The following is a 23,474-nucleotide window of genomic DNA, read 5'->3' as shown; positions in this document are numbered from 1 at the left end:
GGTTACATTTAAATTGGAGACAACTTATAATCTAATATTTTTTTATTTATTTTTAAAAGTTAAAAAGTATATTTATCTTAAAAGAGTTTATTCAATCTAGTTTTAAAATTTAAAACTTATTTAATTTTTTTATTTTTTTGAAATAAAGAAGTTTAAGAGAGTATTTGATTTGACTTATAAGTCGATCAAACCTACTTATAAGTATAAATCATAAGTAAATTAGTATTTGATTTGATTTATAAGTTAAAAAAAAAATATTTAAAATAAGTCAGAAATCATAAGTAAGGTATCCCTTACGATTTATCTATTTATTATAAAACTATGTTTTGACTAAGTTAAAAAAATTATATTATCCTAATAATTTTTTAAAATATCAAATGCTATCCTTATTTTAACAACCACAATACTCAATGATATATTTTTTTATTATTTCATAAATTAATTTATTTTTAAGTATCTTTTAACTAAATATTTAAATTATTTAAAAGTTAATTTTAAGTAATTTTACTAAATAATTAATTAATTATTTTTAAATTAACTTATAAATTAAAAATATATTTTAAGTGAAAAATTAAAAATAAGTAGGCAAGCCAAACGCCTCCAAGCTAAACTCTTTATTAATTTTATATGTAAGGCAAAAGCCTATATGCAATATTCAATTTATAATATGTTAGGAAGGAGGTTTTATAAGATAGTGAACTTTTTTTTTAATAATTAAAAGTTACGCATTTCTATTTTGAGGAACTCATAATTTTTTGAAATAAGGTTTTTTGAATTCTTAAAGATATCTAAAAGCTTATATTTTTCAACTTGCTAAATCTATATATCGAAAAGATTTATAAAATCTCTTAATAACTTTAAAAACATTCACTTTATCTTAAATAATAAAAGAAAAATTATAAAATTTCAAAAACTATAAAAGATTTTTTTTTTTTTATACAATTAGTTTTAATTAGAAATCGAACTCAATACCTTACAATCCCAAATACGACTGCAATATCATTGGGATGAAAAATTATAAAAGATCTTCAATAAACTACCAATAGTTTTGTCTATGCATTATCAGGCTTATTTATTTTATTTTAATAATAAAATTTGATATTTTTAAAATTTTATATTTCAAAATCATATAAAATTCTTAATTAATTATGCTAATATAATTTAAATTTGAATTAAAATTTTTTGAATAAAAATATGTCAATTAAAACTAAATTTAAGTTTTATTTCTTAAATACTATTAATTATTTTCTTCTAAATATTATTTCAACAATGTAATATTTTTATAATATAATTACATTTAACAAAGATTATATATTATTAGAAAGAATGTCTATAATAGTAAATATAATCATAAATATGCTAAAAATAAAATCTTAAATATTATGCTAAAATTTAAAAAAAATAATAATGAAATTAAAATAATTTTTTAATTTGTGGCCTTTATTTTTTTTTTTCTCATGTGATTTTTTTTTAGGTTTTTAGTTTATTCTTCTAAAATTGAATTCTTTATATTTCTTAGTAATTATAAATTTTTTTCTATATAATATTTTGCAATTTTTTAGAACATTTATTTAAACTAATTTGTATGAAACACTCATTTAATTTTATAAATTATTGAAAAGTTATACAATTAATAACGTATTTCTTTATTTTAAATATTTAATTTTTAAACTTCATATCTTTTATGAGAATTTTTTTTTTCTTTTAACAAGCTCTATATATATTTAATATTTAAATTTAAAAATTAAAAAATAATTAAATTATCGACATAAAAAGATAAAAAAAAAGAGAGATTTTAATAATTTCTATATATACTTAATATTCAATAAAAGTAAATTAAAAGTAAAAATAAAAATTTTACAACCTTTGAAAAAAGTAAAATAGATAAAAAAAAAAATAAAAGCAAACTAAAAAAAATCAATTTTAAAAATTAAAAAAAAATAAATTTGACACAAGCCATTTTGCTTATTAATAAATTGCTAAAATATATTACATTTTAAATAAAATTTAAGAAGTACCCTTTTTCTTTCTTTTTTTTTAATTAAAGTTCAAACTATTCCTAAGAGTGATCATTATATGACAAAACGAGAACATAGTTGATAAAACATACCGAATCATTTTCACACAATTGAAGAAATCATTGGCAGCAAGTCTAAATCAAGATGGTCGACCCTCAACCTGAACTTACGAAATAGGAAAAGGATCTACAGACATTAGAACACTCAGTTTCCAAATCCACAAGAACGAAATCTGAAACTATTAATCTCTCAAATACTGAAAGAATAGAGAAAAGCTGACAGAATGATTATCCAAAGAATTTTCCACAAAACTTTATCCAGCAACAAGTGGATTCACACACTCTCCAGTATTCATACTTTGATAGTAGATGCAACACAGTCAATTTTTGGCCACCTGACCCAATAATATTAAAGTTTCAAACTACATCAAGTATGAAGATGTGAATTTTTGGTTCCAAATTTGATGAAAATCAACAAAAACCACTGTTATAAAACTTTCACTTTACCAACAACAAACTAAGAAGTAAATTTCTGTTTTTCTAGATTAGGGAATTGCAAGTAAACAAACAGATAACCGTAACCTAGCTCAAATCAATCATTTCTACGTTTCTCAAGAAGATCGCTGCCTCGAAAATTTTAGTTGCTTCTAATCTTGCTTTTAAATTTGCTTTTTGAGTTGCCACGCCACCTCTAGTTCTTGCACTCCCTTGAAATGACAATTTTGGATTACAAATTTCAGCAATTAGCAATACATGCCATTGACAGTTTTATGCATATTTAATGCTATACATATTGTGCTCGCTAAAGAATGCCTCCACCTAGAGAACATGAATCTGAAATAGGAAAGGCAATATATACAAACAATTCTTCTTTCACTGCTAGGCTAAGATGTACTAATATGCTTCAAATACTAAGAACGTCAAAGATGTGGCCTTCACAAATCTAAGATTGTCCAACCAACCTTTCCTGAATGATTTCCCCAAGTTTGGTGTACAAAGCATGCTGCTCCTCAAAAGTAAGGTTCGTCAAAATCTACAAAACCGTGATGAAGCAGAGTAGACACATCTTCATTTACTATTTGGGATAATAAAAGATGGAAATATGTAAATAATATAGACAAATTTATAAGCCTACCTGATCTAAGATGATTTCAACTGAGATGCTTTGAGGCACAACGAATGATTGATGATAGATGTATGCAAACACAGCCATCACCATCTACAATAAATGATCTAATCAATTAGAGCAGAAAACATGAATATTGCAAAATAAACTTGATCGCAAGAATGCACTTGAAGCTTACATCTACTCATTTACATGTTTCTAATTTCAAATCCTGTCTTAAACAATCAATAAAATGACTCGAATCAAATGGATGACAACACACATAGGAGGCATGACGGAAGAGATTTCTAACAATCCCACTTGCCCTGAAAAATGCTAAGACGAATGTAATATTATGCACCAATAACACCAAGGATATAAAAAGCAGCCATTGAAAACTGTCCTTGCTAGAGTTCAATGGACATGGAGTGCCATTGACAGCCAATTAGGCCAATTACAACGTTCAAACCATGCAGCCAAATATGAGGGTGTGAACATCCTAAAGCATGAAATCAGCCCCCAACTTAATTCACAAATTCAAGGGTTTGAGAGTTCAGGATCGTTATAAAAGTTTTGTTAACAACATACTCTATGAACATTTCAACTTTGTTAAGCTTACCTGGCAATCCATTCTATCTGTAATTCCCCCATGGCCAGGAATACTGTCACCAAAATCCTGTTGAAAAGGAGAAAACTCAAAAAGGTTATAATATCCAATATCATATCAACCCCACCACCCAACAACCCCACTCCTCCCCAACCAACACCAACACCCCCACCCCAGCGTGGGCGCTCTCCCTCTCTCTCTCTCTCTTTCTCTGTGTTGCAATGCTAAAAGCACCAAGAGTGCACCTTAATTTTAAAAGCTCTCTTGAAACCACTTGCAAAAAAGCCTCCAAAAGGTGCAATAATTGAGGCAAACAAACCAAGCAATAAAGCATGCCATTGAACAGGCAGAATGGAGATTTCTTTCCAAGGAAACTGCATAAAAACATTAATGAAGCATTAAAATTTTGACACAGATAATTCCAAAAAGAATGCAAATTCTAAAACGTATAAATAAATTGCTAATGGGTGCTCTAAATTTAAGTGGCAAACCATCCAAAAAAAATATCAGGCGGTGTTGTTCAAATCCAATTGACCATTGGCTTACTCACCCATTTAGGAACCCATGCTGGCAAAGTAAAATACTCTGGCTTAAATAAAGGGCCAGGATCACATTGAAGCCAACCACTCAACAAATCCTGCAAGACCACAAGTTTCTTACATGGTTAACCAGCACACCTATGCAACATTGACTAACATTTTCTAGAATTAAGGCCTAATGATCTCATTTATTCTAAACCATGTGGGTCAATTTGTGCCAGTACCTTTGAATTGATTTCAATTTTATCCCATTGGTTTACGACACGCTCAATTGCTGACGTAGTGTTAAAATTAAAGATAAATACACACAACTTGATAATTTGGAATAAATGGAACCCACTTCAGTCTTAAAAACCATAAAATGATGGTGTATTGCAAAATTATCATCCTTCATGAAGTTGTTTAAAATCTTTTGTACCTTTGAAAAAAAAAAAAAAACTTCCAAATAGGAGGGCCCAATATCTATTAAGTCATTATCTTTTATTCAAATAGATACTATTCATGAGCATTACATCAATTACACAACACTTAAACTCATTGGATAAAATTGAAACAAAACCAAAAGATGCTAACCCAAATTGATAAAATTTTAGTTTTAAGATAGAATTAAGAGAACACACAAATTTCATTACATTTTAGATCATTAGACCTAGAATTAATTACCTTTCTTGGACATGTTAGCCACTGAAAGCGCCCCATTATATTTGCAAGCTACATGAAAAGCACAAAGTTGGTTAAACATTTGACAATACTCGTGTCACCACTTAAGTCCAAGATGAAATAAGCAGCCTTTTGATATAATTGAGAGAAAGTGGTTGAATAGCAAAAATGAGACAACAAACAAGCCATTGTAATAGAAAAACGCCTAAATGATAAAACCAAATAAATCATGACCACATCCTGATAATTATGAGCCTGCAGTAAGAATTTATATAACTTCCCCTATTTACATTTAACTGCACACAGAAACCAATAAATTTCCTACACATAATCATAGTTATTAAAGAGGCACGCCTCAGGCTCAAGGCTCACCAAGCTCGAACCCTAGCGCCTTATACACCTAGGTGTGCACCTTTGTTCTAGACACAAGGTTCTAGAAAGGCATACCTTCTTTATTTACATCTTTAGCAAACACTTTCATTGACAAAAAGGACTACCACTCAAACTTAAACCAGCAAATCCAATTCAAGATATGTGCCAAAGAAAAAAAAGAAAAGCATTACATCTATTTGACTTTTATGGATTTTTTAAATTTTTTACTTTTGCGCCTCACATCGCTCAGACGTGCACCTGCGCGTTACGCCTAGGCTCCAAGACTTCTTGGTGCCTTAGTGCGCTTTGGGCCTTTAATAACTATGCACATAATGCAAATTGGTAGAACATAATTTAGAAAATGGAAATTTATAAGATGCTCCCGATGCAATAACTTTAGTGTACCATATACTCGCATATTTACAGTTGTTAAATTCGGAGAGTGCTGGTCAAATTACATTTTAATTCATTTTAATTTGAACTTACATAAGTAATTAGATTGCTTTACACATAAAAATGACTAGTCAAGTCAATATTACAATCTAACTACTCATATTCACCATTTAACTTTTGTTTATTCTCGATGTGAGACTTAAATTCCTAACACTCTCATCTTAAGTGCAACCACATAGTTGTCACTTGACAATTAGTTAGTATTACCCCAACACGCCCAATTACACACCTTATGGACGACTGAAACCCACAACCCACTTTGGGCTATGATACCATGTTAAATTCGGAGAGAGTGCTAATCAAATTAAGTTTTAATTCATATAATTATATTATTTTACACATAAAAATAATTAGCCAAGTCAGTGTTGTAATCTAACCACTTACATTTACCCTTTAACTTTTGTTTATTCTTGATATGGGACTTAAATTCCCAACAACAGTTATCTCATATATTATGAAAAGTGGGTCCCATCTGAATATGAGAGAGGGTGTATGTGCTCCGAAAGCACTGAATAAAACCTCATTGGAAAATCATTACATACATCAAATATAGAAAAAAGTATTACTCATAATAACATTATAGTTCTTTGGACCATTATAGTTGCAATGCACTCCAAATAGTTCAAATTCAAAAAAGCACAAGACTGATGCAACAAGCATAATTATCACAGGATTTGACTGAAACTAACTTGCAACTAAAATAGATATTAAAATAATTAAATTCATAAGAATTGTCGATATAAAGGAGTAAAAACCAAGCTCACCACAAATGCAGAGATCATCGTTGTGATAGATGCTCCAATGAATCCCTCCCAAGTTTTCTTTGGTGATAACTTGATCAAAGGGGTTCTTCCAAAGAAGAAACCAAAGATATAAGCGAAAATGTCATTGATGACAATTAGTGTGGCTGGAAGTAGAAACCTACATTGCATTGACAAAATATATACGTATGTGAGTACCAAGATTGATTATCCATTCACATTATGAATCTAGTTATAGTATTGATTATCCATTCATATTATGAATCTAGTTATTGTTCAGTGCTCAAGTAATCCTATTGAGGCTTAGAAAAAGGCAACTAGAAATGCATAATTGAGAATGCAGCATATGACTTCAAACTCTGCACCAAATAATCAGCAACACTAATTGATTATGCCATTGGCAGTCAAGGAAAACTAAATTTAGGAATTATTTTGATTTAATTTCTCATCGTAAAATTAGGAAGTTTAGGTTTCTACTATATATGAAATTTAATTATGGAGTGGCATTTTAATTATTTAGGAATTCTATTGCTCAGAATTTCCAAGTTAGTTTTAGTTTGGTAGTCCTAATTAGTGTTGGTTGGGATTATTAATCCTAGGACTAGTTATTAAACTATAAGTACATGTCATTTAAGTATTTTAGTAGAGTTTATTATGATTACTATTGACAATTGCGAGTAAATAAGAATTTTGAGAACTTTTTCCTTTCCCCTTTGATTGTTCTATAGGTTCAACATCAATTTGGTATTAGGAGAGTTTGAGCAAGATTTCTTAACCTCTCCCTTGATAGTGTATGATGAGAATCAAGCTACATCCATGCCAAAGGATTTCATCCAAGGTCCAATTACTAGAGCTAGAGCTAAATCACTTCAGAATTTAATTTGTGAAATCTTAAGGAGCAAGGATTATAAGCTGGAATGGCATGAAGAAAATTATAAAGGATTAAATTTGGTGAAGATTAAGCTTGGAAGTGACCAGGTGTCATGTGGAGCATTAGGTTACATGGAATAACCTGTGGACATGCATGCACCAGATCCAACCCATGCTGCTGGCACCTTTTTGAAGGAATATTCCTTGCTGTTATAACTACCTCTCTTTTGGACTTAAATGCCCTTATTGCTGCTGTATTAAGTTTGCTTTTTGTTGGGACGTTTTAGTCTTTTGATAGATTAATTTCTGTTTGGACTTAAAGCTCCTTGCAGCTGTTACTAAAGTAGGGATATTTTTGTCTTTAGCTTTGGGGCCAAGAGGCTATAAATACAAGTGTAATGAGAGAGGTGGAGGACACACTTTGAATATTAATGAAAGATTGTTTCTGCTCCATTAGTGAGTAAATTGGTTGTTGCCTTTGTTCTTGTGAAGCTCATTAACTTGCTGAGATTTCTATCTTGCAAGGTTTAATGTGCATAATATTCTTGTTTATTCATTCTCCATATGAAATAGGTCAAGAATCCCATTTCTGATATTTTCTTTGAATTACACAGCAATCTGATTGTGCTAGTTCAAAGAATCAAATTCATACATCTTGATTTAGTGCTTTTCATATTGTTCCTTTAATTCTTGAATGTAGATTTTCAAGTTACCAATTACTTGAGGGTTCACATCAGTTTTGGTATCAAAGTAAAGGGACGTCCAAACAAGGTAGATTCTCTGTTTGCTTCTTATTCTCTGTTACCTTTTTCATGTTTGCTGTTTAGCTCTAGTTCCATATTTACTTCTTCTTCATCTTGCACCTGGTTCTTTCATGCTAAATCTTATTTTGCGTCTTATTGTGTTTCTGTTATTCACATTTTTGTTCATTGTATGCTTGACCAAAATTGGCTCTTGGGGTTTAGTATGATCTGTTTGTTTAAAAATTTGTTTTGTTGAATTTGTCTTAGGGTTTTGAGTTAATCCAGCCAAAGCCATTATTCTAGCTATCTATTTTGCTTCCTTCATTTTGATACCAAACATTAGAGCTTACTTGGGTCATTGAGTTCGACTTACCTATTTGGACTGAAATTGTACCAGCATTATTTGAGTGTGTTTAAGACGTTGAGTGTAAATTTTGGGGGTCGTTTGATATTATTTGCCTGCTGAACCAAAATTTTGCGGTAGACCCGATCAAATTAAGTTCACATAGCAAATAGACCCAGAAATTCCTGAAAATTTACAGGATGTTTATACCCCATTTCAGTAGTTCCCAAATTAAATTTCAGCTTAAAATTCAACCGTTTGTGTGGGGAACCAAAATTTTGCGGCAGACTCGATCAAATTAAGTTCACATAGCAAATAGACCCAGAAATTCCTGAAAATTTACAGGGTGTTTATACCCCGTTTCAGTAGTTCCCAAATTAAATTTCAGCTTAAAATTAAACCGTTTGTGTGGAGAACCAAAATTTTATGGCAGACCCGATCAAATTAAGTTCACATAGCAAATCAGTCCAGAAATTCCTGAAAATTTACAGGTTATTTGTGTCACATTTGAGCTGTTCTTAAATTAAATCTCAGCTGAAAATTTAACCGTTTGTGTGGGGAACCAAAATTTTACAGCCAATAGTCGAAAGTGATTTGCGATTTGCAAGTAATCAACTTTCCTAGTGAAACACAGTCATTTTGCAACTAAAGGACAGCAATGAAACTTTCTTAGTGGGACATTGTTAGATGACACTTATTCTTACAAGATACAATTAGATGAGATATTGGGGTTCGCATTAGGATTGTGCATGGTTCTTGGGTAAACCAAACTGAAATTATGTTATTGTTTTGGTACGGCTCCAGATCTTCATCAAAACCAGAACCGAACTAAGAACCAAACCAGACTCGAACAGAACCAAACTGAAGAACCAAAGCCAAAACCAATTTTATACATATATTTTTAAATATCTTTTAGATACATGATAAACTTTCTATGTGTATATATATACACTTTCTAATTAAAAAGATCATAAAATGAAGGAATGGCAAAAAGGTATGTTACATAATATATTTATAGTTAATGACTACACACACACACACACACACACACACACAAATTCAGATAGGCAAAAATAAGTTTAAAAAAAAAAAAACTCTCATTTCCTTTATTTGTCTTAATAAGTACACATTAATAAATTTAAATAGTTTGATTAGAATTAGTTTCCCATTCTAATGGTAATGATGAAATTATTTATACGTTAATATATGAGTTCAATTGTTATGAATTCAACTCGTAGTGTATGCCAACTATTGATGATTTAATTATTAGTAATTAATTATCTTATATTAATACAATACAATTTAATTTTATAATATATAATGAAAGAAAAATATAAAAAGCCTTGCCTTGGTATATTTCAAATGATAACTTTCCATAAAACCTAAATGGTGATTTATGTCCCACTCTCTATGGGAAGTTGTATAAAATCTTTTCAACAACCTAACTTGAACCAAACGGAACCAAAACTGAAGAACCAAAAACCAAATTGATTCCAAACCAAAATATCAAAGAACCAAATCGAAATTGAACTAAAATATTGAAGAACCAAACCAAAACTGAAAATTTACCTATGTTTGGTTTAGTTCCCATCCTTAGCAAAACCGAACTGGACCTGAACACCGCTAATTTATATGGTGGTGATGAATATTGTCTCCTGACTTATTTTATGAATTTTAAATCATCTTATGAATTTTGAATCATCAAATAACTCTTACAAGTTGAGAAAAGAGAACTTGAAGAATGGAAGAAGAAATATATATTTCAACAAGTAAATTGGAAATTTTCTTTTATTCAGCCACAAATAAGTCCTAACTATTTGGCTTATGAAGTTTTCTTAAATATTCAATTTCAAGAAAAATCTCAAAGAAAAAAGTGAGCAGCACCTTGAAGAAACTTTGGACTGGCTGAAAGCAATGCTGAAAGCGCTATTAAGAGTTCTTGAAGATGTAATTATAACTCAAAAGGATGAAAAGCAATAATTCATAATGAAGAACAAGAAGAGTAGCTTGAAGAATATGAGGTTTTGATTATTAAGACTTCGCATGTTGAAATCCAAGATAATAAAACTGAGTTGAAAAATTTTGCGCAACATATTCTAAAGAAAGAAGCTGATATAATGAGCAACAAAAATTTGAGAAATCTTTCTTGGGAAAGAAGAAGGGACGAAAAAAAAAAAAAAAAGACCATTGAGAAGACAATGAAAATTGAAAATTTATCTCACACTTTTCAACTAAACAGCCTTTCAATTGCATTTGTGACTGATTTTATCCATTCAGGTTCTTGGAGAACTGAAGGAAAGAATAAAATTCATCATTTAAATCTTATTGCTACAATCAAAAAAGATAAAGAGTATCTCATTCACTTTTCAATTAGGAAGCCTTTCAATTGCATTAGTCTTTCAATTGAAGAGCTTTTCAATTGCATTTGTGACAGATTTTATGTATTCAGGATCTTGGAGAAGTGAAGGAAAGAATAAAATTCATCATTTCAATCTTATTGCTAACATTGAAGAAGAGTTTTCATTTTTTTTTTTTTTTTTTTTTTTTTTTTTTGGGGGGTGGGGGGGGGGGGGGTGGGGGTGTTGGGTGTTGTGGAAGAATAAGAAGACAGAGTTATAGTTCATATTACCAATTAGTGTTGGTACAATATTTTCTTATTTTGAGATCATAATCCTAGTACTAGTAGAACTAAGTCATTACACTATAGTTACCTATATTATCTAGGCATTTTATAAGGGCTTGCTATAATTGTTATTTACAATAGAGAATTAATAAGAATTTTGTCAATTTTATTCATTCGGCTTTGATTGTTCTATTGGTTCTACATCATTACCCAATCTAGGAAATAAAAGGTTGCTTAATGCATTTAAAATAGGATTTTTACTATAGCAGCCACATACAAAGCAAAACATAGAAGCAAAAATGGCATCGGTGACTTATAACAAATTTCTTTTTGAGCAGAACTATACTCTCTTTCATTCTCTCTGAGCCCAAAAATTTTAAAAAAAATTAAAAAAAAATAAAAAACCCTTGGAATTTGGCATTTGCCTTAGGATCATTTCTACATTACAAATTTCTATCCATCCATCTTCAACCAAGCAACGTGACAAAGCCTCATCCCTTGAATATTTAATTTGCATCAACAACATGGAAGCTTCTTCTAAAACAGTTAAGTTTATGTTCTAAAAGTATCCACAATTCTCTTTGTTTCATTTTCAGCTTCATTAAGTAAGTTTTGAGTGAATTTAAAAACCTCACCCTAGTTGGCACTAAAAGAGAAGACTTCCAAACTCGTCTATGAATTACAATTAGAAAATCTCAAAATTGTTGTCCCTAAGTGGGATCGCTTTCACCTGACATTAGGAGACTCATCATCACAAGGAGAACACATTGAACACACCAGCATAAACATTCCATTAAAACTTATTTCCATGTTAGAGAAGACAGAAGTGTCATATAATAGCTAGCAATGGATCATAGTAAACTTTAAATACACAAAAAGTACAGCAAGAGCACTCGGCACATTATATCCAAAAAAAAAAAAACAACTGCCTAAGTAAAGCATGACAACATCAAAAATTGGAAAGATATGTTGCACATAATCCAATATTAGATAAACCAATATTATAAAAAATTGAAGAACGTTAATGTATAGATTCCAAAGAAAAAGTGAAAATGCCTTGCCAGTGAAGAGTTTGTAGTTACCAGAAAATTCCCTCAAAAATATTTGCCACAGTGAAAGAGGATTGAGTAAACACCACGATTAGAATCATGTGTGTCCATGCATACTGGCCAAATTGATACTTGTACATCTTCTTCTTTAGTGTAAGAATGAACCACATAAAACCTGAGCCAATTTTCCAAATCTATCCATATCAGAAGCAAGGTATCATAAAGGCATGTAAAAAAACCTCAATGAAAAACACAAAAAAAAACCCTCATCACATGAATATAAAGTATAGAGACAACACAACAACCAACCTGCAATATACAAGAAATAACAAATAACCATATGATACTTGATGAGGCTGTTAACAAGCTGATACAAGAATTTGTCTGATGTTACGGTATTGACTAGCCGTTGACTGAGAATGCGGCCATACACAAATAGCATTGCAGTGAAGAAGAAGTGCCTGACAAGAAAATATACAAATCAGTAAACTCAACTAAGACATGTTTATACTACTCAACTCAACTCAACTCAACTCAACTAAGCCTTTATCCCAAAAATTTGGGGTCCGCTATATGGATTCGCTTTCTCCACTCTAAACTATTTTGGGTTAAATCCTCAGAAATTTGTAATGCTTCTAGGTCATGTTGTACTACTCTCCTCCAAGTCAATTTAGGTCTACCTCTTTTTTTCTTTCTATCCTCCAACCTAATGTGCTCTACTTGTCTAACTGGATACATATACACATACATACATACATACATACATACATACATTGTTAGTGACCAACTGTGCCAGTATAGATTAAAATAATGTAAAAAGGTTTTTAATTGCCGTGTCAACATACAAATGATATATTTTACTTGAAAATGTAAACTAAAAATGCATTCTCAAAATTGTAAGGAGACAAATCTAAAACACGTTAGAAATTTGCAGTGGAAATACACGCACGCGTGCACGCACACACACATAGTGGCACTTGATTGCAATTTTCTTTTAAGTTAAGACACAATTGAAAAAATAAATAAATAAGAGGTCATACCATTTGATAACAAAACCCAAAATGTTTACTCACTTAATACTCCTTTACACATAACAGTAAAATTTGAATGTGTATAGCACATGATCTACATGATTTTTGAAAGCGCTGTTTCATATAAATCATCTTAAATATAAATAATTAAATCCAATTTAATTACAAAATTTAATTTGCATGAGTAAATATTTTCTCCCCAATTCTTATGGAATATTTTTTTTAATAATAGCAATTTCAATTGCAATAGTTAATTGATGATGAACCTTTTTTTTTGGAGAATAATGCACCAATAGCAACATCAAAAAAGATTTATTCTGTACATATTATAGTATTAATAGAACGAAAGTAGGTGATGAAAAAGAGTTTACAAATAAATAGGATTCCATTTAACTTAGATTATTAACTATTAAGAAAGTCTTTATCGTCAATGTATAATTTTACTGGGTTTTTTTTAGTCAATTCAAAAGTTATAACCTTTAAGCCACTTATATATATAATTATATACAAATTTGCTAGTCAATTTGAATTAAAATAAGATATGGTTTTATGCAATTAATAGTACAAAAGACTAAAATATTTTCCAAAGGACATGATGGATCTTCTACAATTCTTACCAATTTAAAAGTCTAAATCCAGGGAGATGCCTATCTTCATGTGCTTTCCTAAGTAGATTGAATAGCTCTTTTGCCATAAATATTTGAATGACAACCACCATAGCTGTGATAGAGAGATGACCCATGTAGACAATCAAAGCAAAGCCCCCAATCATCCAAATAGTTGAGTGCGCACGGACCCACATTGACTTGTATTTGTTTCGATCATTAACCAGCAAACGGCCTCCATTTTCTTTACTAACCTCTGGAACAACCTGACAACCAGATGGGAGATAGAACTAAAATAAACTTCCCTCCTTTCTAAAAAAAGCACCACAGCTTCTCAAAGAAAAAATTTATATTTTTCATATATCAAAGCAAGCATATCGGGAAAATAGGAAAGAACTGATGATAATATTGATCTCATTCAAATAAAGACATTTATATTCTTCATATATCAAAGCAAGCATACCGGGAAAATAGGAAAGAACTGATAATAATATTGATCTCATTCAAGAGGTTAGAGTGCGAAATTGCCCCATAGATAAAATAACCCACATGGCAAAAGATTAAGTAACGGTTTTCCTCGGCCAGTACACATTTCATAATGTCGACAACTTTCTAAGGAAATATATATTTATACAAATGAAATTGAAAAGGATTCTGTTTGTAGAAGAAACAAACTACATAATCTATTGAGATAGAATAGTCAACCTCACTGGAGCGCCTGCGATTACGAAGTCGAGAAGGTGCCGACGGGGCACTAGTACTTTGATCCTTATGCATGATTGTTCACTTCCTTTCACTTAATTAAAAGTCCAGTAAAAATGCATGCATGTGTAGCTCAGGAAATTGCTGCATGACATAGAAATTAGTCCACAATGAATGCTGCTACACAAATACTGAAGAAAAATATTGTAACAAATGTGCTCAATTGTATGAATTGAAGGCAATGTTACAAAATGACAAAAAACAAGCATAGACTATAAAAATGCTAGAAGTATAATCAAGATACATATTCTCCTAAACAGCATGGCAGTGACACAAGTTTCAGCACAAAGGCAACATCACTGAAAAGCAAACATACATCATTCTGGAAACAAAAATCACGAACATATGTGGATGTCTTCTTTCAATGAACTCACATATTTTTTGGCTTCTTATCAGTTTAAATCAGATCCAACACGACAATATTATTCAGAGGGGACACCGGTCCAATATTGGTTGATGAAAGATAGAAATTGTCAACGCTTTCCCTTTGTGTCTGAAATCCTTAACCAAATAACTATCACGAAAGCACTCCACCACCAGGGGCCAAGACCCAAGAGGTGGCTAGGGATAGTGCTTCCACATGGTAGAATTCAAAAGCAAGACAAGAGTTCATACAAAGAAAGACAATCAATAATTTTCAATTTAATGCAAGTGAGTATCATCATTTAAAGAATAATAGCAGCTTTAAAAATTTCAAAATGGGAAAAAAAAAAATCCATTGCAACATAAATATGAGGCCTACCTAAACCAATTTAAACTTTCACAATAGGACTTGCAACTAAGTTGTAGAGCTGCCTGTTCAGTTTCGCCTAAGCTAAACAAAATTAAGGCTGCACTTTCCATTAAAAAAATATCAAAAGTTGAAGTTGACTAAAGTTACAGAAGCAGAAAGTGCACAAAGTTAAAAACCCCAAAGCAACTCAATCAAAAACCAAACTCCACATGGCAATAAAAGAACTACCTAAACAGAATATGAATGACCTCTGCAGTGAAATCCAAATAAGCAAAGGAATATCATACTACATGTAGTTTTGATTACTCTCTTGTATTATTTTTATTTTCCTCTTTTTATTTCAATTACTTTTTCTCTTCTCATTAATTATTACTGAATTTATATTTTATAACTGCATGAATAATAATTTAAAAAAAATTGAACTTTGAAGACATGGATTTTCAATGAAATTATATAATTTTCATTATTTCATAATAAACTATGCAAATTTTATTTTTTTTTGTTCAAAATGCAAAACCTTGATTAAAATTTTTAGGAAAGGTAAAAATACTTATTTGAGAGATGCAACATATTGCTTGGACAAGTATAGTGTCGACAGGTTTATGGAGAGAGAATGAGAGTTTTAAGGGGGGTAGAGAGAGAGAGAGAGAGAGAGAGAGAGAGAGAGAGAGAGTTTAGGGCATTTTGGGAATTTTCGCCACTTATATTTAAGAAACTAAATACTTTATAAATGCTGAAATTTATTCAATTTTAAGAGCCGGATGAATCATTAAGGAAAAATGATTTAGGCATATATAGAATGAATATGCAGAAAGTTGATAACAAGCAAAGCTGATTTCCAATCAATTCTACCAAAAAGCATTTCAATATAAATTTCACCCTCATAACAATAAGAACATATTATTTAAAATTCAAGAAAACCAGCCCCATATCATACGTCTATCAACACCAGAACCAAAATTCAACAGCCAGCAATGCCATCAAACATCACACTAAACACCATTTACCAGAACCAAAATTGACACAACTTATCCCTCCAATCCAAACAAAAACCCACGTATTAATTTCTAACGATTAAACTCAAACAGGCAATATAATTTCTGTTTAAAATCCATACTGTTTCACAAAGCTAAAGGTGCTCTGCTTTCTCTTGGCCAATTGAAATATGGATTGTTTTTGCTAGCTCTTGAGTACAGTGTAAAAATTAATCAAATAAAACCAAAGCATAAAATAGGGACAGATTTCAGAACTTACCCCACTGAGAAAAATTGAAATTGAAGAGGATTATCAGGTTCTATCCACTGCTACTAATTTGGGACTAGTAGAAACCCCAGATTAGTCGTCTTCTTCTTCTTCCTCCTCTGGATTGAAGTCGTCGAAGAAAACCACGATAAGAGGTGATGAGGTGGTAAGGGAGGTAGCTTGGGAATGAGTGACCAGAGGCTGAGGATGAGGCTGATAACCTTTGTTCGGCACTCTCTTTTATGCTTTCGGCTCCTCAAAGCAAAGGAAGAATAGATTCCCTCTTCCCCTCCACTGCCACGATTATTCTATTCTGTTCCCAAATAACATGAAGAAAAAAGTTGGAAATGCTCCATCCAATGGTCTCTAATAAAGACCTAAAAGAATAGAAGGCCAAGATTAATTTCAAAGAGAAATATTTTTTAAATTATTTATAACTTACTTTTTCATAAATTAATTTAATATTTACATATAAATAATCGAACCATTAAAAATAGGTAATTCAAGTCATCGTAGTTTATAAAATTAACTATTTACTTTTATTTTTTTAGAATCTCATCAAAATGTCCATGCATTTTAGAAAATCAAACTTTAGTCTTTCTTTTAAATTTTTGTAAAAAAAAAGTTAGTTAACTTGTTTTAACCTTGATTATATGGACTAAAAAATTTAAATATCTAAGACTAAAATAAGTTAATTAACATTTTTTTAACAAAATTACTAAAGAGATTAATTTTATAAAATATGAGGACATTATAATTAAGTTTTTAAAAAATAAGGACTAAGTAATTAATTTTAATAAACTAAAGAGACCTTTTAGTAATTTACCTAATATATAAAAAGAGACCCAATTAGCACACGTGTGCATCCAGCTATAGGGTAGAGAGAAATTGACAACGAATTACAAATAGCCCAACCCAAGAGTAAAGCTCAATATATAAAGACGACCCTTGTTGTTCAGAATGCCCAAATGACCACTCTTTGACTAACTCTCATTGAGAGGGTCATCCCTATATAAAAGAGAGGAGAAACTCGTATAGCTACACCTTAATGATGTCAGAACGTAAAAAATAAGTCTGGCCTAGCATGTGTATATTGTTCACCCAATATCCATACATCATCTCTTGCTTTGTTGACCCAGCTTAGACATTAAATGGCTAACTATCCACCATAAATGCATTATCTAAACCTAGTAATCGTCAGAAGTTCAACTATTGAGGAACAAGATACTGTGTGCAAGATGATTGCCATAAGTCATTAATCAAGATCATTCCTAATATCGTATTGTGATCTCATAACTCCCTTTATTAGTCAAGGAATAATATAAATAGGCTAGGAGAACTTCAAGTAAGAGATTTAAACCATCACTTTCATTTATTCACCCTTTTTTTTTAACTAACTTAGCCATCGATGCTTATTTCAAAAAAAAAAAAAAGAACTTAGCTGTTGGTGCTAAGGGATGTTTTCATCTTCTTTGCCCTCTAACCTTGTTTGTCTTGCAAAATCCTTTAATCACCCATACTCAGTCAGTGAGATCTATTCTAAAGTCATCCACAATAGCCCATACATTTGAACATGTGGCATCATCTTAAGTAACACTGAATTTCCATATCATATTACCATTAAAAAAATAATAAATCTCATAAAAACTTAAAGCAAAAAAGAAGAAAACTGCCTTTAAAACATTTTTTTTCTGTTAATGCTAATATCTTTTTTATAGTATTAAAAAATACAAAGCATAACATAAATGAAAACATATAAATAAAACATAAATATTTATATAGATAAGGATAGCTAATCAATTACACAAAGATTAAGCTATTGATAAATGAAATATTTTATAAAATTTTAAAGAAAATTTTTTTGTACAATTAGTTTTGATTAAAATTTAAATAATAACTCAATATAAAATACAATTTATAGCAATAAAACGAGAGAAAAAATGCAAAAACAAAAAAAAATGTATACACCATATTGTATAATTTCAAGTACAAGTAAGAATTATATATATATATATATATATATATATATATATATATATATATAATTTGAAAGAAAAGATGTAAAAAAAATAATGATTAGAGAAGTGGGAGTTATGTATTTTTTGGTTATATGTAAATTACATAACTTATAAAACTTAAAATTTATTAAAGAATGGGATTTGTCCTTGTTGGGGGCATTATAAATAATAGAGATAGAAATCTTATTTTGTTTAGAAATCTCATTTTGTCAGTTCTCCTTGGAAGAGGTAGTTTGGATAATGGTTGGTATTGGGTTCAAGAGAGATGAGGTATATAAATTATTAAAAGTGCATATAGAAATCTCACTGGATCTTTAAAAGCTAATTCTTCTCATAAACTTAGTCCTATTCTAGCACAATTTTTGGCAATTTTAGATTCCTCTTAAAATAAAAAATGTGATTTGGAGAATGTGTAATGCTTGCATACCTATCAAAGTTTTTGTTGTGCAATCAAAGGGTGGATGTGGATTACCAAGAAAGTGAGGAATCTATTGAGCATGTGTTTTGTTCATGCAGGTTGGCTTGGCTGTGCTATGTTGGGCTACATCAGTACTAGCTATGTTGGCTATACCTTATCCTAGTATTGTGCAGTGGTTATGGAAGGTGTTTAACCTATGCACTATTAAGGAAGCAAGTATGGTTTGTATGATAATACGGGCACTATGGTGCACAATAGAAATGAACAATTATGGAATGGTAGATAGAGTGTACCTTCTCAAGTAGTGCATTTGTCTTCTTCATTTCTCCATAGCTAATAGTCGAATCAATTTTCTTAGGATTGCACCATCAATGAAAGGGATGAATAATACGGAATCAACTTTGAGTTGGATTCGCTATTATTGGTGCAAGCTCTAAGGAGTTAACAAGATGATGCCTTTACTTTGCGTTATGGTTGTCACACCTTACCTCTCTGTAAGGCATAACATGATCCCGTAGAATACCTAATGAACTATCAAACTTCACCTACCGATAACTCATTAAGTACCCTACAAGAGATTTTAAAACCATTTTCTTACTTTTTATAAGTGGTGAGCATTTTCTTACATTTAATAGAAGTTTAAAAATTAGTTCAAATTTTTGTCTATTTTATTTTTAAACAAATTTTTGAAAAAATTTCGGCAGAGTGCCGTCTGTATTTTAAGAAAACAGTTCTTCAAAAACCTATAAAAACACTTCCAATAATTCTTTTTCATCAAACTCACTACTACTTCAACACAACTCAACATCATTTCTCAAACTCCAAAATTCAAATCAATAATTCACAACTCAATTGTCATCAAAATAGTACTCAATATTTCTATTCATTTTTTTTTTCATTAAAGTAAAAAAAAATTACATTTATCAACCACTTTACATTAGCAAATCCAAAATAATATTATTACAAATTTTATACAACTGCTCATGACCAGTTTATACATCTACATACATTTACATACATCAAAATAAATATTACAATCAGGGTATAAAATATACCCGACAAAACTTCAGGGGTGTAGCTCCAATATCCTCAACAGCTCATTCTACTGCTCCTCTAGTCTCTATATCTGCGACAACAATAACAGCCATCGCTGAGTACTATGACTCAGTGGTGCACAACATACTAAAATAACATTTATGCATAATTTAAATCATACTTATTCAAACACATTGTTGAAAATGAAAGACATATGCAAAACATGATTTATAAACTTTTAGTCCAACAATTTCATTTAGGAATTTTCAAATCAATTTCATAAAAACACACAGTTATATCATGCCATTCTAAACATATTCATCTCTATAGCCAAAGGCTTATGAGAATTCATAGGGCTAGCTAGCTCAAATATATGGATATCCATTCAAATTTCTTCTTCTACTGGCACATACCTCAACACTTCAGCCAGAGAAGGAATCAAAATTCGAAACTAATTTCTCTCACTAGTCATGCTAGTAAGACATTCAAATATATGGTCATGACACTGTGGTTTCAAAACTATCTTATCAATTTATCAAACATTTACTGACAATTAAATCACATATCATCAAATTTCCAACAATTTAAATCAAAACATAGTGTACATTTCAATCATTATTTTGTAATATAATTAAACCACAAATCATTTCATGCACTTTGCAAAGAAATTTTAAAGAATGTTTATGTTGTGCTCAAACCTTATACGAGTCACCTCTTGGCCTTGACTAGATGCTTCGGGTTCTTTTCCGATATTCTTTTTAACTGAAACACACAATTTCACAGTGTTTCAGTATCATATTTTATCATAAATCCAAATATAATTTCAAATCTATTTTTACCTAGCTTTAATATGCTAAACTTGATGTTCGTTAAAATTTACACTTCGGGGTTACTATTCGCGTACTATTCAAGTCAATTTGTTGACTTTCTAATACTTAATAAGTATGGGAATTCTAATTTCACCCACATACTACATTTTGGATACCTAATTTGTTGGTTTTGGTTGTTTCCTCAAACTTCAAGTCTCTTAGGAAAATATTTAATATTTTTAGTTTTAGTGTTCAGTTTTGTACTGTTCCATTGGTCATGTTACTGTGATAATTTGGCTAAGTTTTCTCCATAGAAGTTGTTCCTTATTATCTTAAATTTATTTCTCTTTTTGAATTACTCCATTTGGAGTTTTGTAGCCCAAGTTATAGCCATTTGAACATGGCTGGCTGGATTTGGTTTTACCCAGAATTCTGAGCATTTACTGGTTAATTGCAGTTTTTGTAGGTTGATTATAGGTGAGTTTTTGGGTAGCTTATGGTCAAATTTTGGGTTTTTTTTCTTCATGAAAGTTGTAGGGCTATGTCTCATCTTTCTATCGGTAAAAATTCAGGTCATTTGGACCTTCCTAGGCCAAGTTATGATCATATACATAACTACTATTCATTTGGTCATTTTTGTACAGATCAGTTTGCCAATTCCGGATTTGGCCTAATTGTTCACTAAGTTATGGTCACTTTCTGGGCATGATTCATAAATAAAAAAATGTGCTATTTTGTGTCTAGTTTCATTCTCAATTGGCCTCACACTAATTGGGTTAGTAAATTTTTAGTTTTGGTCCCTGAAAGGGACCTAGGTCAAGCTGCCTGTAGATTGACACTCACCAATCCGAATTTAAACTTATTTCCAACAATTCATTCACATCACAAATGGTCACAATTGACCATTTTTCAACTCAAATAAGGTCAATAACATTATTTGGCCAATTCTCAAATTTTTCTTCAATTTTTTACATATTCAAAACCTTAGCTACACACAAAGTTCAATCTAATACAATTTAAAGTGTGTATTCATGTTCTACACACCTAATTCATCTCAAATAACCATTCAAAACTATCAAACTAATTCATATCAAATCCTAACCCTAGCTTAATGAATTTCATATTTGGTCCCTCAACAATTGTTTTTGTTTGGATTTAAGTTAAAATCTAAGTTAACTTAACTAAGAACATAGAAATTTAACAAAAGAATTCAAATTTACATACTAACCTTTGTTTGATTTTCCAATCACTAATTTTCCTCCTTTCTTCTTCTTTCTTGTTTCTTCAATCTCATCTTCTAGTTGCCCAAACAAAGTTAAATCATAATTTAATGGAATTTTTTGGGGATTTCTAGGGTTTGTGAAGCTTGATCTCAAGCTTCCATGAAAGTTTTTGGTGAGGGAAGTGGGAGAGAGAGATGTGCCGGTTTGGGGAAGAAGAAAGAAGTGATTTTTTTTCTTTTCTTTTTTTTTTTTATCATTTATGTCTTATTTTGTGTATTTGAATTGGTCAAAGAATGTGGGAAATTAAAAATAAATTTTGACATCATGTTGTGGATGTCATCAACATGATGTAATCATACTTTTTCAATTTCTCCTTTTTTTTCCATTAGTTCTTTAATTTAATTCTTGATCCCAAAATTTTCTTTTCTCTAATTTTATTGGATAGTTAGGTCAGGAGTCAGCTCTAGGGGTGAATTGACCAAATTGCCCCTCATTGGTTCAATCCAGTTTACAAGTTATTCGATATTTTTTTTCGGATCTCTGACCTAATTATTTAACCTGCTTAACAAATCTTTTTCGTGATTTTCTCTTTTCCACTGTGTTTGCAATAGTCCTAAGGACAGCAGCATCATATTTTACAATTCGAAATTTGAGTTTAGATTGACCTCGCAGTCATTCTTGAGAAGGTCTGTAACACCCTCCCGGTAGCAACTCCGTACATTCTACTGTTCCGGTGACCGGTGTCGGTCCGGACAGCTAGAACGTCCGGAAAAATATTTAAACTAAAGTGAGGGACCATAATTAACTCAAATATTAATAAAAAAAATTTAGTAAAAAATTTTAGAAATAAAATACAACAAAGTCAAATGAGCCGGTGCCCAAGCGATGGGTAACCAGAGGGAAGTTGCGGTTCTCGCAACGAGGAGCCCTAGACCCGGGGAAAAATTCATAAAATAATTTTTAGGACTCCAGAGAAGGGTCATTGAGGTTCCTATGGCATTAGAATGCCAAGAAAATATTTATAAAAATTTTTCAATCGGTACAGACAATTTTGACCCGTTAAGCCAAACGGAGGGCATTTTGGTCATTTCGCCTTCAGAGGTGATTTTTGGCTGACTTGTCCAGTTAAGTAAATAATTATTATGATTCAAAATATGAATAAATATTGCTAAAAATTAAATTGAAAATAAGTAGAGAAGAAAATAATAGAAAATGAGAAAAATGCCCATTTATGACATATGATGATGTCATTTACTTTCTCCCAACCAATCACCATTCAACAAGCTTTCTTAAATCACTTAAAAGAGACAAAGAAAGACCAAAAATTCTGGTCATCTTCTTTTTCTTCTTCCTCAAAACGTGACCCTCTCTTCTTCCTCCCTCCATGAAAATTTTCTTTCATTTCCTCCATTTCCCATGAATTTCCACTATAAAACCCTAGACACCTTTCATTAAA

The 23,474-nt window shown here is 30.8% G+C and overlaps 1 protein-coding gene across 4 annotated transcripts; it reads right to left on the bottom strand.

The window, feature by feature from the left end:
* Nucleotides 1-2,383: 2,383 nt before the first annotated feature.
* On the bottom strand, nucleotides 2,384-16,878 carry LOC110658060 (phosphatidate cytidylyltransferase 1). Of its 4 annotated transcripts, none has more exons than XM_021815534.2 (13): nucleotides 16,528-16,849; nucleotides 14,484-14,624; nucleotides 13,791-14,044; nucleotides 12,452-12,603; nucleotides 12,176-12,317; nucleotides 6,518-6,674; nucleotides 4,932-4,979; nucleotides 4,280-4,366; nucleotides 3,975-4,103; nucleotides 3,742-3,798; nucleotides 3,153-3,236; nucleotides 2,980-3,050; nucleotides 2,384-2,724 (listed from the first exon to the last, which is right to left on the bottom strand). In XM_021815534.2, exons 2-13 carry the CDS (start codon nucleotides 14,553-14,555, stop codon nucleotides 2,709-2,711), a joined length of 1,269 nt encoding a protein of 422 aa, XP_021671226.2. In that variant the 5' UTR covers nucleotides 14,556-14,624; nucleotides 16,528-16,849; the 3' UTR covers nucleotides 2,384-2,708. The 4 variants fall into 4 exon arrangements, with proteins under 4 accessions (XP_021671226.2, XP_021671224.2, XP_021671223.2 ...); XM_021815532.2 differs by adding an exon at nucleotides 15,283-15,370 and having other exon boundaries at nucleotides 2,722-3,050; nucleotides 16,528-16,848; XM_021815531.2 differs by having other exon boundaries at nucleotides 2,722-3,050; nucleotides 16,528-16,878.
* Nucleotides 16,879-23,474: the final 6,596 nt, after the last annotated feature.

Source organism: Hevea brasiliensis, chromosome 16 (assembly GCF_030052815.1).
Source record: "Hevea brasiliensis isolate MT/VB/25A 57/8 chromosome 16, ASM3005281v1, whole genome shotgun sequence".
In the NCBI taxonomy this organism is placed as follows: domain Eukaryota; kingdom Viridiplantae; phylum Streptophyta; class Magnoliopsida; order Malpighiales; family Euphorbiaceae; genus Hevea; species Hevea brasiliensis.
This window is presented reverse-complemented; position numbering and strand designations above follow the sequence as displayed.